The sequence below is a fragment of the Cydia pomonella genome, chromosome 7 (assembly GCF_033807575.1).
Source record: "Cydia pomonella isolate Wapato2018A chromosome 7, ilCydPomo1, whole genome shotgun sequence".
Lineage (NCBI taxonomy): Eukaryota > Metazoa > Arthropoda > Insecta > Lepidoptera > Tortricidae > Cydia > Cydia pomonella.
The window spans coordinates 14,880,865-14,897,402 of record NC_084709.1 but is presented as its reverse complement, the minus strand read 5'-3'; the positions used below and the strand labels follow the sequence as shown (position 1 = coordinate 14,897,402).

At 39.5% G+C, this 16,538-nt stretch overlaps 1 protein-coding gene across 3 annotated transcripts; it reads right to left on the bottom strand.

Moving 5' to 3' along the window:
- Positions 1 to 3,037: 3,037 nt before the first annotated feature.
- LOC133519959 (cuticle protein 7-like) lies at positions 3,038 to 14,672 on the bottom strand. 3 transcript variants are annotated; one of them, XM_061854173.1, is made up of 5 exons: positions 8,312 to 9,327; positions 8,077 to 8,226; positions 7,862 to 7,997; positions 4,084 to 4,114; positions 3,038 to 3,516 (listed from the first exon to the last, which is right to left on the bottom strand). In XM_061854173.1, exons 1-5 carry the CDS (start codon positions 8,321 to 8,323, stop codon positions 3,453 to 3,455), a joined length of 393 nt encoding a protein of 130 aa, XP_061710157.1. In that variant the 5' UTR covers positions 8,324 to 9,327; the 3' UTR covers positions 3,038 to 3,452. The 3 variants fall into 3 exon arrangements, with proteins under 3 accessions (XP_061710157.1, XP_061710156.1, XP_061710158.1); XM_061854172.1 differs by lacking the exons at positions 4,084 to 4,114; positions 7,862 to 7,997; positions 8,077 to 8,226; positions 8,312 to 9,327 and adding exons at positions 13,026 to 13,192; positions 13,272 to 13,421; positions 13,513 to 14,672; XM_061854174.1 differs by lacking the exons at positions 3,038 to 3,516; positions 4,084 to 4,114; positions 7,862 to 7,997; positions 8,077 to 8,226; positions 8,312 to 9,327 and adding exons at positions 12,512 to 12,676; positions 13,026 to 13,192; positions 13,272 to 13,421; positions 13,513 to 14,663.
- Positions 14,673 to 16,538: the final 1,866 nt, after the last annotated feature.

Below are 16,538 nucleotides of genomic sequence, written 5' to 3'. Positions count from 1 at the left end.
GCGGTAGGTATATAGATGACATTCACAGTGCCCATTAGGCACTGCAGCACTGTGTATAAAAGAGAGGTCTTTTGAAGTCAGTTTTCTATTATTTTGTAAATGATAATAATAATGGCGCACACCTCTCCACACTCTGAGCCGCTCACGCAATGTTGTCCCCTTGTCGCTTTGTGCGAGCGGCCGTTTTCGGGGATCCATATTGTGAGTTGGCGAGTCACCACCAGTCCATTTTTCGTGTTTTTTAACATATGATCAGGGCAGGTGCCATAGTCACCTCCATAGTCTCGGTTACCAGTCCACTAGCAACTCAACCCAATAGCCCGGTTTCTTTTTGTACCTTCCTAGTCTAGTCCTACACTAACCGGGGCTTATCCGTGGGTGCACTGCTATAGTGTGAACAGGGATAATCGTCGATTGGTGTCACATTACTTTTAGAGTAAATTGTCTTATTACAAGGGGACTCTACGTGTTGGCTTCGGCCCCACGCACGCCTTCCAAATGCCCGGGACCCCATGGTCCCGAGAATTTGTAAGAGACATACAAATAATAATAATAGAGTCGGTCAGGGTCTCCGTCTCCGGCGTGTCTTCGTCGGTCGGAGTGGACCCCAAGGGGACCCGCAGGACTCTCAGCTCTGGCTTGCCTTCATTGGCCGTCCAGAGAGGAATCGTTAGAGCTATATGCTCCGGGGGTGGAAGTGAAAGATGCATAAGACGTGAATTGGCACAGTGGCTGTTATTAGCCACTGGGTAGAAAGCAGCGCACACCTCTCGCCTTGAGCCGCTCACACCGGTGTTGCTCCTGGTCGTCTTTACGACGGCAGTTTCAGGGGCCCATCTAGTCAGCGGCAAGTCACCGCCTGCCTCGATAACGTTTTTAAGCATTGTTATGGCAGGTGTCCAGATCTCTTTACAATAGCCCAATCTTTTGACCAGCCAAAGTTCAACACTATAACCGGCCCTCTTCTCTACTTTATTTACAATAGCCCCTACACCAGCTGGGACCGATTTACGGGTATCTATTTGTACCCGTGAATGGGTTCTAGCTGGTGTATTACATCTCTTCTTCCTCGCGTTGTCCCGGCATTTTGCCACGGCTCATGGGAGCCTGGGGTCCGCTTGACAACTAATCCCAAGATTTGGCGTAGGCACTAGTTTTTACGAAAGCGACTGCCATCTGACCTTCCAACCCGGAGGGGTAAACTAGGCCTTGTTGGGATTAGTCCGGTTTCCTCACGATGTTTTCCTTCACCGAAAAGCGACTGGTAAATATCAAATGATATTTCGTACGTAAGTTCCGAAAAACTCATTGGTACGAGCCAGGGTTTGAACCCGCGACCTCCGGATTGCAAGTCGCACGCTCTTACCGCTAGGCCACCAGCGCTTTTTAGCTGGTGTATTACATAACATCAAATTTGTCTAAAGGGCCTCTGTGCTGTTGGCTTCGGCCCCACGCATGCCTCCCAAAGGTCCGGGACCCCGTGGTCCCGAGATATGGAAAGACATACAAATAATGATAATAGTGGTTAATAAGTCCGTGATAGACAATCATCAGTCACTGTGCAAACCTCCCTTGTTGGTTTATATGAATTTTTTATCATATTCTTTAAACTTAGTTATATTAACAGCCGTAATAGCCATTTGAAAATTCATACAATTGCTTCATGTGTATTCGCCACGGCTGCTATGCGAGTATTGTGGGTCCGTTTTAAGACCGTGAGCTCAATAATTGTAATAAAATACAGCGAGCAGCGTGCGTACCCACTTTATGAATGAATTTTATTCTTGAGGTTGGTATGTACTTTTGCAGCTGTGTGTATATAGGTACCTAACACTGAAAGTTATTAGAAAGGGCTTTTTAGAAATCATATATCTAACAAAAAGTCAAAAATAATTTATCAAAATAATACTCAAAATACATTTGTATTTCTGGATTGACAACTTGAAAATTGTACGTCGAGCTTTATTTTCTACCTAAGAATGTTATGACATGTTCAAGACCCCTATTCATTTGGAAATACCTATCCAACATCACCCCACGGCGAAAGTCAAAATTGACCCCCATTTATTTTGTATTTTTTTATTCAGAGACAAACTAGAGTCGGGGACCGACTACCGTATCATTCGATATCAATTAATATACGAGAGTTGTCAAAATTGTTTGCAACTGGCACCATATTTCGTATAAAACGTCTTCTGAAATGATAGAATAGAGGCAAATAAAATTTCTGTTACTGAGAGATAATCTAAATTTGAATATATGTAAAGTATGGGTTATCGATACCTTAAAGTAAACATTACTTGTAACCACACATTTCTAATATAGGTTTCTAATATGGGCAATAATTAGCTTATCGTTTCTGAACATATAGTAGAGAAGTTGTGATACGGGTGAGGATAAAATAATTTATTTACAGGCAATATGCGTATACAGAGAGTACAAGGATTGCGAGTAAGAACAAAAACACGTTACGAGTATCTACAACATGTTGCCGACTAGCTAAATCGTCTAAAATAATATCTGCTAGAGGACCAGAAGTCTACAATTATTGGGTAGTCTTGTATATTATACAAGACTACCCAATGACTTAAGGCAGATTGAGTGTGACTCAACCTTTTACAATAAATTAAACCTTTTACATGGTTAACTGCCCAAGCTTTTTATCATATTAACGAATTTCTTAACTTTCAAATGTAACAATTTTAGATAATATTGCTTTAAAAATAATAATTGTATGATTTTAAATTTATCCTAATTACTAGATAATTACTTGATTTTTAACTAGATATTTTTATTTGTATTTGTATCTTGTAATGTAATGTGATCTACATTATTACAACTAAATAATTGTTAATTGTATAGGTATTAAATTTCACCTTACTTGACACTGTTCTTGTACTAATTGCTGACATGTAAACATACATACATACATACATATAATCACGCCTATTTCCCGAAGGGGTAGGCAGAGATCACGGATTTCCACTTGCTACGATCCTGACATACCTATTTCGCTTCCTTCACTTTCATGACACGCTCGTCGGTTTAGGGTGCTCTTGACCTGGCCTTTCTTCAGGATTTCCCCGATTTGATCAGAGCAAGTCGCCGAGGTCTACCCCTTCCAGCTCCCTCTTCTACTTCTCCCTTATACACTCACACCTTACCTACTACCTTACCTTATACACATGTAAAATTCACCAATAAACGAGTATGAGTATGAGTATGCCTTTATAGGTAAGTATGCTGTAAATTGACACAACAAAAAGCAAAGTACCAATAGTGAGACCTGTCATTTGACACAAATATTTCGTTCATGGCGGTGGGACTGTAAGAGGACAGAAACCAAATAAAATCTGATTGGTAAAAATCAAAACATTTAATATCAAAATAACGTATTGGATATAAACAAAAAATGTATATCTAACAATTTCAACAAAAAGGCTTTTTTAAGTTTAATGATGATGGTGATGATGAGGTACGATGTGGTGGGTGCTGTGCTTGACATCGGCGTGGAAACTGCAAAACAAATAATGTCGTCAATGTAGGCCTACATGTATCCTTTATGTTACTTTTTGTTTGATATGCTCATTTTCAAAAGCGCTGGTGGGCTAGCGGTAAGAGCGGGCGACTTGCAATTCGGAGGTCGCAGGTTCAAACCCCGGCTCGTACCATTGAGTTTTTCGGAACTTATGTACGAATTATCATTTGATATTTACCAGTCGCTTTTCGGTGAAGGAAAACATCGTGAGGTAACCGGATTAATCCTAACAAGGCCTAGTTTACCCTCTGGGTTGGAAGGTCAGATGGCAATGGCTTTCATAAAAACAAGTGTCTACGAAAAATCTTGGGATTAGTTGTCAAGCGGACCCCAGACTCCCACGAGCCGTGGCAAAAATGCCGGGACAACGCGAGGAAGAAGGATATTGCACATTTTCATCGTTTTTACCGTTTGTAACAAAGTGAGAAGTCATATTTTGTCCAATTAAGTGACTAAAGAAACAAACAAAATCAAGCAAGCCGTCAGACTGAAATAATCTTGAACATTACAATCTCATAATTTTATTTGCAGTGGTAAATTCTCACCCGGTGTGGTGGTCGCTGTGGTAGTGGACATTAGACATGCGCGAAACAGTGCTTCAAAAAGTAATGCTATATCACATCACTTTTTCGAAAACGTAATGTTACACTGAGATATCACATCACTTATCACTCGAAACGAAACATTTACCCGAACGAATACAGCGCGCGGGCGCGCGCGTGATGGCAACATCACACTCATCACAGTCATCACAGTACTAACTATATTACGCAGCGAGTGTTAGGACTCTAGGGCGTATCATATCGGCGCGTCGATCTATTAGGCATTGCGTTTTGTCACCGCCATGTGATAGATCGTTTTTGTTAATGTTTTTATTTTTATAGTCGTAAAATATGCATCATAGATAAAAAAGAAAAGAAAATATCTGTTAATTAATGAGATAACGCCATCGAGAGTCACGTAGTAGTATTTTTATTTGGGTATATCAATAAAATTATGATATGATACTGATACGAGAATGTACTGTAAACACTAGCTCACTATTAAATTAAAGATAAATAAGTAACTTCACTCGTGCTTAATTTAGTTTGCCGCGAAAGTCAACCAAACCAAACATTTCACAACAATAATAAACAGTAAATACGTTTTTGTTCGTCAAATTCAAACTCGCAAGCGAATTATCATTTTGCCGCATCCTTATAGGTAAAATACTAAAAACATTGTAAGCTCTATGTTAACGCATTACAGTTTTAAATCGATTGCAGGTGCAAAAATCCGTTATCGTATCAATTTAATGAAATTTGCAATAACTCAAATGCGACTGCTACCGACCGGCCGAGCGGACCGATCCGAAGTGTTCCGAAAGCATTGCGGAATGAGAGCGAGCGAGCAGTGAGTGCGGGTGCGAGCGGGATAGCAAAGTAATGATAGCATGGCAACCAAACATCACACATCACACCATCACGTCTCATTGCTCATTATACATTACGCGGATTCTACTTGAACGGACCTTTCGTACCGACTACCGGCGCGTCAATCTATATTGATGCTTTACGAGTTTACGCGCGCTTCGGCCAGTCATATGCTCGAGTGATGTTTGAAGTTGAAGTAATGCTTGGTTTCTCGGAGTGATGCGTAATGCAACATTACGCGTTTGAGTGATATCTCATTTGTGATGTTACGCGCATTACTTACAGTGCCGGATTAACCATTAAGCAAAATAAGCACTTGCTTAGGGCACCACGTCTAGGGGGGCACCAAAATCGTGGAAAAAAAAAACGGGTAGTTTGTACATGAAACTTTGTGCGTCGTGTATAGGGCACGTAAGTGCGTCTCCAACGCAGGCCTTTGCCCCTACGAGGGCCCATTCCATCAGGCTTGCAATATGCTGATTTTTTCATCATACTTTACCTATTGGTTCGTGGTTGATTTTTGATTTCCGGCATTCTGCAAATCTGTCAGCCTTTGGGCCAAAGGGCCTTACACACAACGTAGAGCTCAGTTTTAGAAATCTACTCGTCTTCAAACCTACGTGGAGCTTGTTCTTCAGCCTTCAGTGTCGAATTTAATAGTAGATCTACACTTTTGTCTTAATTTATAATTATGTCGTGTCCGAATTTCGCTCTCTTGCAACTCGGCCTTCGGCTTTGCACCGAAGTCTTAACAGATTTTCGAGGATCGGAATTTGTCACTTATGCTGCCCGAGCTCTTGCACACCAGATTGGTTTGCGACGTATTGCACACGGCCAAGCTCGTGCGAACTAATTGTCAAAGTTTTATTATAAAAAACTGATGACGGAATCAAAGGCTAAAGTGCAGGTTCGGGGCCCCTCGAAGGTCGAAAACCAAAAGCATACGGTTTTATTTGAACCAAAGGTTTCCTTTAGCAGAATTAATATTCGGTTTCCTAAGATGTAATTAAAAAGTGATGCCACCCAGATTTTTGATTCAGGTTTATTTTAGCTTCGGCGAAGTCGGTCAGTCGGAGGTCAATAACTGTTTAAGTTTAGATTCTAAGTTACGTTTGTTCTCATTGTCGACAAAATCTAAAATATAGATCATACCACATTTCATTCAAATAGGTGCAGCGGTTATTGATTCCCCACATAAACTTCCACCCTCCTTTACACATCCTTAGCGATGATTTTTTTAGATTAAAACTATGCTGTCCTTTCTTGGGACTAAACTAATCATCTCTATACCAAATTTCAACTAAATTGGTTCAGCGGTTGAAGCGTGAAGAGGAATATAAAAAAAAAAATGAAAATTTTACATGTTTCTACTTCGGAATGGTGTCAATGTGATACCATACTCGTAAATGAGTTCGGCATTCCCGATTTATACGAAAACGATACCAAACATAGCCTACTAGCTTAACTGATGTAGATATCAAGGTACGAGTAAAGTTGAGAGCCCACCCCCTCCTCTAAAAATGTACACTACAAAACTTGGTGGCTCCACTTTTTAACTAAATCAACCCTTGGGTCCTAACTCCTAGGGGCCAATCCTGCCAAAGAAATTCTTCGGTTCGAAACGCCTATTTCATCGGCTGCAACTAACTCTAATCAAGTGCCCTTTTGAGCGAGGCCAAATGCCGAGCAGCAGGAGAGCCATGATAAAATTGGTTCGATTTCGTTAGGTCTTATTCATACTCGGCTTTTTACTTTACGTAAAAGTTAGCCTTAAGCCAAATGTGTCCAGATCCAAATCCAGGCTTTTAGTCTCTCGTGGCTGTGCATTATGCCTTGTTTACAATTCGCCATTGGTTTTTTTTTATAGCGCGCCGCCATAAGACTCCCCGGGCGTCTAACCTTATGAGGACCTCAGCCTTCGGCCTCATTCACACAATTTGTCAATTCCAAGTTCTGCTTTCTTGCAGCGTGGCCTTTGGCCTCATACGTAAAAGCGCCGATCGGACCGCGCTTTCAGCCTTATGAAGAGCTCAGCTTTCGACTTAGTTTTTTAAGACACTTGGCCATAGATTCTTGCCAGAGTTCGGCCCTGCTGAAGCTCGACCTTTGGCCTCACATGAATGCGCTTCTCAGAAAAGCTCTCTTTTCAACCCTGTGTGGAGCTCGACCTTAGTCCTCGCTTACACTGGCTATTTTTCAGTCACAAAACCCAGCTCTCTCCCAACTCCGCCTTGAGGTCTTGCTCGGAAGCGCCAAGTGGGCACTCCGGATCTTCAACCTTATGAGTATGGCCGTTGGATTCGTTTTTTTACTATTTCCACCATTGGTTCAATTCCAAGCACTGCTATCCTGCAGTTCGGCCTTCGGCCTCGCACGATTGCCCGCCACGGTAGAAACAACTGAGTGTCAACCGTGAACCACGTTCGACGTGTTGTCTCCCTGTCGCACATACGAATTTACAATTGCCTCTGGGCCTCAGTCCTTATGTAACTTTCGGGTTACTTTTGGTCATGTTACTTCTAGGGTTTATTTGTGAAGTGAACCAAAGCAGGTTTTAATCACATAGTTAGCCGGGAAGGCAAGTACACAATCATAGATATAGGTAATTTCAGTCATTTAGTTCACGCATGCTTTGATAAAGGTGACATTAGGATGGCGACTGCACCAGCATTACTGTTGCAACGTTACTGCTGCAGCACTGTCAATTTCCTTGATAAAATAAGTAATGGATTGAAAATACAAATTGCAGCAGTAATGCGACCAAGAACGTCACTTAGTTTACCAAAAAAAAACAATGTTGTCAATGTAATCTGGATGAGCCTAGGCAGAGGGGGCACCAAGATCTAGAAATGCTTAGGGCATCAAAATTTCTTAATCCGGCACTGATTACTTACACATGTCTAGTGGACATGTCGGTCAGAACCGTCAGGCTCGTGCAGGCTGTAGAAACCGTGCACGGAGTCTCCCTCGCGGTGCTCGTTCTGAGTCTTGTGGTCACCCGTGTGCTCGTCATTCACTTTGTACTCAAACTTGTATTTGGGGTGAGTCTAGTGAACACAAAACAAAGTTGTAGTCCCTCGTGACTGTACAGGTACAAAGGCTCAAAAAGTTTTAACTTGTACTCACGTAGTAGTCCACATGCTTTTCGTGTCCGTGGTGGTCCTTGATGGTAACCTCTTGAGGATGTTCATCGTGCTTGGAGATGTGCTGCGAGGAGTGTGCGTGGTGTCCATGCTGAGCAGCAGTCGCTGCGATGAGGGCGAAAAAACAAAGGACCTGTCAAAGTAAAACTCTTTTTTAAAATAATCTAATTTTAATGAAGATTAGAATGTATTACTATTTTAAATGTGTAGGTAGGTACCTTGGTATGCATTTTTATAATGTTTGAAACCCTGCTACGTCTGTGTTCAAATGTGAACTGCTATTGTTTACCAGAAATCCAATTATTTTATAATAAAGAACGGGGGCAAATTCGTTGCATTATTTTATTGGCAGTTAAAACTCTCCCAACGAGGAATGCAGATTAATCGATTTCGTAAAACTATTTAACCGACACTAAGCGTGTGTGGCATTACGCTATTATCTTTTTGCAAACTAATTATACAAAATGCGATACTGATTTTGCTTAAGTGAACGTAAACGGTCTTAATTACAAGCAACGTTTTAAATATGGCGGGCAAAGCCATTGTAATTATAATGGGCAAATGTTTGTCGTTATGTTTTAAATCAAGAGTTACTTGAAAATAAACTGATACATGTTTTACCATTGTATGTTTTACATTCAAGTCGATGCAAGAGATAAGCTGGTAATTGTAAAATTAGGTAATTATAACATTATTTGTTTCAACAGATTAATGGTGAATAATCAAACATATGTATACGGCATGTTAACTGTTATTTTGGTTAAATTAAATTACGAAGCTACAGCTTCTTTATACCCGGTGACAACGACTTCACGAAAGCCAAGTGGCATAATTTTGATAATTAATACCCACTCCATAGGGCTTCATAGATCGAAGTGCATGACGGCAACACCAACCTATGTCCGTATCTACATATTTCCGCCTCTTGAGGGTCTGGGTCGCCTCAGCTGCCGCACCCGCTTTATTCATAGTAAGATTCGTGTATTGCGTATACGATAATAGTGCCAAGAAACCGCCGGATTAGGAACGGACTGAAAAAATGAGTCGTATTTCGCTGGCAAACGACATGATGCCCCAGTTAATCGACAAGTGCTAAGATTTTTTTTTCATGATGAATATTAGGTATTAAGCTTTTAAGTTTTGTTTTATGAGACTTCAGACTTCATAGGAACCATTAACAGATTCGGCTTCACCTGCGATCTTTGTGGCAGGATTCAGGAAGTGCCGTGCTGCGATTGGACTTTACAGCCACAGGAAAAGATGTGCTGCATCTCCGATCTCCGACGGCGCACAGACCTCTTCTTAACCCTTTGAACGCCAGGAACCCGTAAAGTTGTCGTTTCTAGTCATGCCCACAGCGCCAAGGACACGTATACGTGTCATGGCCGACGCTGTCAAAGTAACCTGCATACTTTCGAGTAAGGTTTACATTAGCTCCCTTGCGCCCGGGATCTTGGCTTTTGAGTGATGTTTGTGTTACGACATAAAGCATTCAAAGGGTCAATAAACTGTCGCTGCAACAATCATCTGTCAAGGTACTGTGGCCAATGATGAATGTTCTATGAATAAATAAATTTTAATATGCGTATGTGTACACAGACACCCTGCTCACATTAACTAACACCATGCTTGTCACTAATAAACGCCGTAAGTTAAAATGGCTGCCTCGCTCTACCAGCTGACGGGAAGGCTACCACCCAAGTGCGCCGGGCATTTTTCGGTGATATTGTAAGATAATTTAAAAATAAATTGCGTAGATACACGAATAATTACTTTTGTAATTAAGGATAAAAATAAAACAAAGTGTTTATACTTTTCTATTTATTTTAAAACTTTCGTATAACAGAACTTGTTTTGTGAAAAAAATAAAAAAACTCTAACACGTTTTTTTCTCTAACACGGCTCTTGATTATGAGTCTTAATAACCCAACCCCCAACAGTTGTCAGTGACTTTTAGCAATTTATTAATCGGCGCAAATTGATAAAAATGTAGTCTATGTAACTCAAAGTAGGTTTGTAAGATAGCTGACTGAATAGCAAAAAATTTGGTAAAGGATTCATTTTACAATTTTATTTCATAGTATGCTGCGCCGATCCCAAGTGAATGGGACAAGAGGGTAAGCGAATGGTGACTAACAATTATAAAATTTAATATTCTTTTAATATTATCCTAACCTACGGTGCCCAAACATGGGTCACTCACAGAGTGTCAGAAATCCCAGTTGAATGTTTGCCACCGGGCTATTGAGCCAAAACATAGCATTGGCACAGATTATTTAAAAAATGGGTACTCAACCAGTCTTTTTATCCGCTGAGGGCGCAGAGTAATGAACATGTACACTACGCACAGTCCTAACGGTGCCATCAGCCTCGTGTAGGCTGTAGTAGCCCTTCACGACGTCGCCGGCTTGGGAATGGTGCTGGGACTTCTTGTTGCCAGTCTGCGGGTCCTCCACCTTGTACTCGAGCTCGTTTTTAGGGTGCGCGTAGTAGTCTGCATTTTTTAGGTTTTGTGAGGAAACGGCGTGGTGGGACTTGATGTGAGCAGGCTGGTGGTGAACTGGTATGTGTTGTCTATGGCTGTAGTGCTCATGTCCTTGGTCGTTTCTCTAGGTCTGATAAAGTACAATATTCTGCGATGAATACCCGTGGCCATGACCATGCCCCACTTGTCGGGTCGGTCAACAGCCATGGCTAACGCAACGGCAACAAATTTGATCTAGAGGTAATAAGTAATAAATATTTACTAAACCAATGTTTTATACTTGGGTCAAAATTCTTTTCGTTGTCTCGTTTTTTGGCCCCAAAAAATGTGACGAAATGGAGCTTTTTGTATGGGGTGAAATTTCGTTTTTATTTTTCTCATGTTTATTATAATATACAGCTAGAAAAACATGCAATAGCACTCGATTTTTCCTTGATTTATTTGTTTAAAGGCAGAAGCGCTGGTGGCCTAGCGGTAAGAGCGTGCAACTTGCAATCCGGTGGTCGCGGGTTCAAACCCCGGCTCGTACCAATGTGTTTTTCGGAACTTATGTACGAAATATCATTTGGTATTAATTAACCAGTCGCTTTTTGGTAAAGGAAAACATCGTGAGGAAACCGGACTAATCCCAAGAAGGCCTAGTTTACCCTCTGAGTTGGAAGGTCAGATGGCAGTCGCTTCGTAAAAACTAGTGTCTACGCCAAATCTTGGGATTAGTTGTCAAGCGTACCCCAGGCTCCCATGAGCTCAGGCTCAAATGCCGGGACAACGCGAGGAAGAAAAATTTGTTTAAAGACACAAACAGCGTGATAGAGTAGTTAGAAATAAGACAACGGAAATAATTTTGACCCACATACTGCTTATTATTTATTGCTTTTAAGATATGATCTAATAGACTCCTACTTGATATTCGATAAATTAAATTGAAGTTACGTTACATTAATTATTTAATTGGCACGTCGTTAATTAAAATAATATATTTGCGATAATTAACGGTACTTCTAAACAAGTGGCTTATTGGGTATCAATACTGCATGTCCAAAGTTTCAAACCTGTTTATTTAAGTTCGCCCATAACCTGCCTAACTGAATGAATTACGTATTTCTACGACCTTGAATTTATTTATAAATTTATACATATTTGGATTATATGTAAGTACTTCGCATATTAACAGAAATTTAATTGTATTTTCACGTTAACAATACAATGTTTCTTTCATATTTGCAAGTAAATAGTTATGCTGGGTAAGGTAACAATAAAATCATTTTGGAATCAATGTGGGAATGAACTCGTTATATTAAAAAAAATATTAATCATTAAAAAGGTTATTTGGACCAACTGGAATATTATACTACACATCATTAACTAAAACAGAATCAAGCCTAATAAATTATTCTTCTCAACTTATTATTGCCGTGATACAAGTATCAGTGTACTTAATTCCAGATCTCCCATTTTGGCTGGAGGAAATGGTAAGGGTTCCGATGGAATGATATATAAGTACAAAAAGTATTTTTTGGATCAGCCAATACTTAATCACGTTTGAACCAGCATCTTTGGATAAAACGTCTAGCAAAATTTTTCAACGGGTTTTATAGGGGTCAACCTGACCAGAAGTTATATGGCCACAATTTTGTAAATTAGCATTAAGCTAGCTTTCTAGAAAATCTTCAAATCTACTACGATTTGTGGCAATGTATATACCTATAAGTTACATTTAAATATCTTTTTTTCCTTCAACAGAGTTGTAGGAATTTAAACTATCTCTCAATGAAATAAATTTCAAAAATACATTCCTGCTGCGGCAGTTGGCGCTGCTATTATGTTTTTGACCAAAACTAGTCATAGCATCTCTTAGTTTAGCAGTCGTTCTAGGGTGTCGTAAATAAGTAGGTATGCAAACGCATCTTCATTACATAAACTCCAACAAAAGTACGAGGTATAGGTGTATTTACAAAAATAATAATAGTACTAGAAACAAAACAAATCAGTTACATTTTGAACAAGTATGATTGGCATCAAGCAAATTGCTTAAGTTTAATGATGATGATGGTGAGGAACGATGTGGTGGGTACTGTGTTTGACGTCAGCGTGGAAACTGCAAAAAAATTGTTACTCTTATTTCTTGTTTTTTAGGCTTGAAGGGCTATAAGTTGTGTGTAAGATATAGTACCAAACCTACGACAAATTTAAGTTTTGAACATAATTTGTTCATGTATTTTATTTTTTTAAACTTTACACAATACAAGAAAACTACCAGTCAACCAATAGGGTCAAACAGATACAGTTGGTACGGAAATGAAAATCAGCACAGATGATAAAAGTCATTATCTAAACAATGGTATTATCAATATACACACATACATACATACATAGAATAATACATACACACATATATCTTTAATTCAAAAAATTTCATGTTTTTATGCCTAGTCACCAAATCTTACCCGGTGTGATGGTCGCTGTGGTAGTGGACATGTCTGTCAGAGCCGTCAGGCTCGTGCAGGCTGTAGAAACCGTGCACGGAGTCTCCCTCGCGGTGCTCGTTTTGAGTCTTATGGTCACCCGTGTGCTCGTCATTCACTTTGTACTCGAACTTGTATTTGGGGTGAGTCTGTAAACACAAAATAATATTGTAGTCTCTTGTGACTGTACAGATGCAATAAATAAATAATATTTTGTATTTTACTCACATAGTAGTCCACATGCTTCTCGTGTCCGTGGTGATCCTTGATGGTCACCTCTTGGGGATGTTCGTCGTGCTTGGATATGTGCTGCGAAGAGTGCGCGTGGTGCCCATGCTGTGCTGCCGCTGTTGCTATAAGGGCGAAAACGCAGAGGACCTAACAAAGTAAACCTTATTTTATCAAATGTATTTTTATGAAGATATAATGTGTTATGATACATTTGAAATATCACAATGTTCATGTGTACCTTAATATGCATTTCTGTGAATAATTTTTCAAACCCTGATACGACTGAGTTCAAATGTAAACTGAATTGTTTACCAAAATTTCAATTCTTTTATAATACAGATAACGGGGACAATATCGTTCGTTACGTTATTTTATTGGTAATTAAAACTCCGAATGGGGAATACAGATTAATCGATTTCGTAAAACTATTGAACCGACACTAAACGTGTGTGGTACCTATGGACCTATTATCTTGTTGCAAACTAATTATGCAAGGTGCTATACTATGTAATTTAAACTTAAGTGAACGGTCTTAATTACTTCAGCATTGCATGTAAAACCGAGGTAGTTCGAGGATTATAATTTCGATGAGGTAATATGGTGGTATTAGTCTCCTTCAGCCATAGACAGGATAAAGAAGTCGAAAGACGTATCCAAAATGCGTAGAGTAGTTATTGGTCTATGGAGGAGCTGATGAAGGGCCACCTTGTGTATTCTGCCTGTCCTAACCTACGGTGCTCAGACGTGGTCACTCACCGAGGGGCAAAAGACCAAATTGAAGGTTTGCCAAGGAGCTATGCAGTGCAGCATAGTAGGAGTAAAACGGATTGACCGAATCTGCTGCGCTCGAAAACACGCATTACTGATGATGGAGCTAAGACCACCAAGCTGAAATGGGACTGGGCCGGCCATGTCTGCCGCATGCACCCACAGAGGTGGGCCAAAATAACCACGGTATGGGTGCCGCAAGACGGGCGACAACTGGCCGGAGATTGTTCAAAATCGAGACGAGTGGAAATCGAGAGGGGGAGGCCTTTGCCCAGCAGTGGGACACCGTATAGGCTTATAATAATAATATATGGTCAAGATTCAAAAATCCAATTTTGAATCCTTCGCATCGATAGATTGAGGTAGGTAATTTCTTTAAACATCGAAAATGTTTATCATATCGTTTTCGTGAGGGAACGTAATTCAGGCAGTGGTGTCAAAAAATGCAAGAGCTCATGGGGCATCGTATCGTTTCAAATTTTGAAAATCCATTAGTAACTTAATATGGTTTATGGTTTAAGATGTTTATTTCTCAAAAGATTACAAATAACCACTTACTGAGAAATACATATTTCAACTTAACATAACACAAAGGAGAGGGTAATTATGCAACTTTCAAGGCCAATTTTAAACTAAATATCGTCGGTGCGAATTAAAAAATCGCTATGTGTTTTAGAGCTACTTTTCAGGAGACGAAAAAAACTGTTTATTTCTCTGTACGTAACATATTTGTTACACCTTTATTTTTTATATAAACGATCTATGGTTTTTACATGGTAAACATGAAGAAAACAAACAGTTTTTTCGTAGTAATTTATTATAGGAATAAAAAACCAGAATTTGGCTACATAGCGATTTCAGTTTGGTTCACTTAAAATAGTCATGTGCGAAATTGATACATGGCGATTTGTTGCCAACGTTCTGTAGCACAGGAGATGTTACATAGCGGATATTATAATGAGTTAATACAAGTTTTGTTGCTTGATTTTTATCATTTTAAAGTATTTTAGTTATTAATTACATGTGTAGTTTTCCTTTTTTACTTAAATCAGTAAAAGTATCATTACTGTCAGAACAAACGTAAGATATATACTCAAACTAGAGGAATAAATCCAGATACCTGGTACCTATATATATAATTTATATTTATTTTAAGAAATCCCGTATTCTTATTCAAAATCATTGAACCAATCACACTTTATTTTTTTAGTATTTAATAATATTATTATTATAAAAACTCAAGTTGATTTACATTTTTTACACATTAAGATTATCGTAAAAGTAATGGTAATCTTTGTGTACTTATATAATATATGTTTTTAATGATTGTAAGCCACTATATCTCGCTGGATCAATTTTTGGACGAGTATAATATGGTACCTACTGGTTCATTAGCTTCATTCTATTCATGTCTTCGTTGTGGTAAGAGCTTGAATGTGGCGGTTTGTCGCATTTTGTTTTTATCAGGCATAATACTCAAGAAACTATCTGGCAAAGTTTCATAATAATAAAAAAATATGGGATCTAAATAATTTATAATTGTAAGATTGAGTAGGCCTTGCGTGCCCCATGCAGGTTATGTACCTAGTCAGTTGTTGAATAAATTGGAAGTTTGAATTATGTTAAATTAATAAATTTTAGGTTCAAATTGGACACTGTCAACTTCTATCATAGTGTGGCCTTTCTCCAATATGAGTTGTTCAATTTTGATAGGTACTCGAAGAAGCCGAAAAAAATAGACAAAGCAATGCTCAAGACTTTGTTTCTTTTGCTAGGAAGAACAACAATCAGATATGAGGTAAACTTTTTTATAAGCAGTGTCGTGTTAATTTATGAACTACCTCACTGTTGATATCCAAAAAAAAACACCATGGAACATTCTGTATGCGGATGATATAGTACTTGTTAGTAAAGACCTGAAAGAACTGGAGTCAACACTAGAGCAGTGGCGAGAAACTCTGAAAAATGCTGGACGGGAAATAAGCAGAAATAAGACTTAACGTAAACTTTTCAAAGTCTCCGAGCAACGCAACCATACATATGCAGGACACTCCTCTATCAAAGGTTGCGTCCTTTGAATACCTCGGTTCTATCCTGGCAAGCGATGGAACCATAGAACCCGACGTCTCGAATCGCATCAGTACCGGATGGATAAAGTGGAGAGAAAAAGGTAAAGGGAAAAGTCTACAAGACTGCGGTCAGACCAGCCTTGCTATTTGGTGCGAAATGTTGGCCCCTTAAAAAGAAGCAGAAAGATCAACTGCACGTAGCAGAAATAAAAATGCTACGATGGTTACAGGAGGCGTTACTCTGCTCGACAAACTAAGAAACGAGTACATACTTTCCGAGTATTTAAGACCAATTCCGGAGAAAATATGTGAGTGGAGATTCAGGTGGTACGGCCATGGAATGAGACGCCCAAAAGAGAACAGTGCTTGACATTGAAACCGGACCGAGCGGACGAGGCAGGCCCCGAGACACGTGGACATCTAAAAT

What these genes read in the sequence shown, in the direction of transcription:
- LOC133519959 (XM_061854172.1), bottom strand. An exon ending in AGAAGCATGTGGACTACTAT is followed by an intron (nt 13,193 to 13,271) that starts GTGAGTAAAATA and finishes TTGTGTTTACAG; the next exon opens with ACTCACCCCAAATACAAGTT. An exon ending in CACAGCGACCATCACACCGG is followed by an intron (nt 3,517 to 13,025) that starts GTAAGATTTGGT and finishes TTTGTTTTGCAG; the next exon opens with TTTCCACGCCGATGTCAAGC.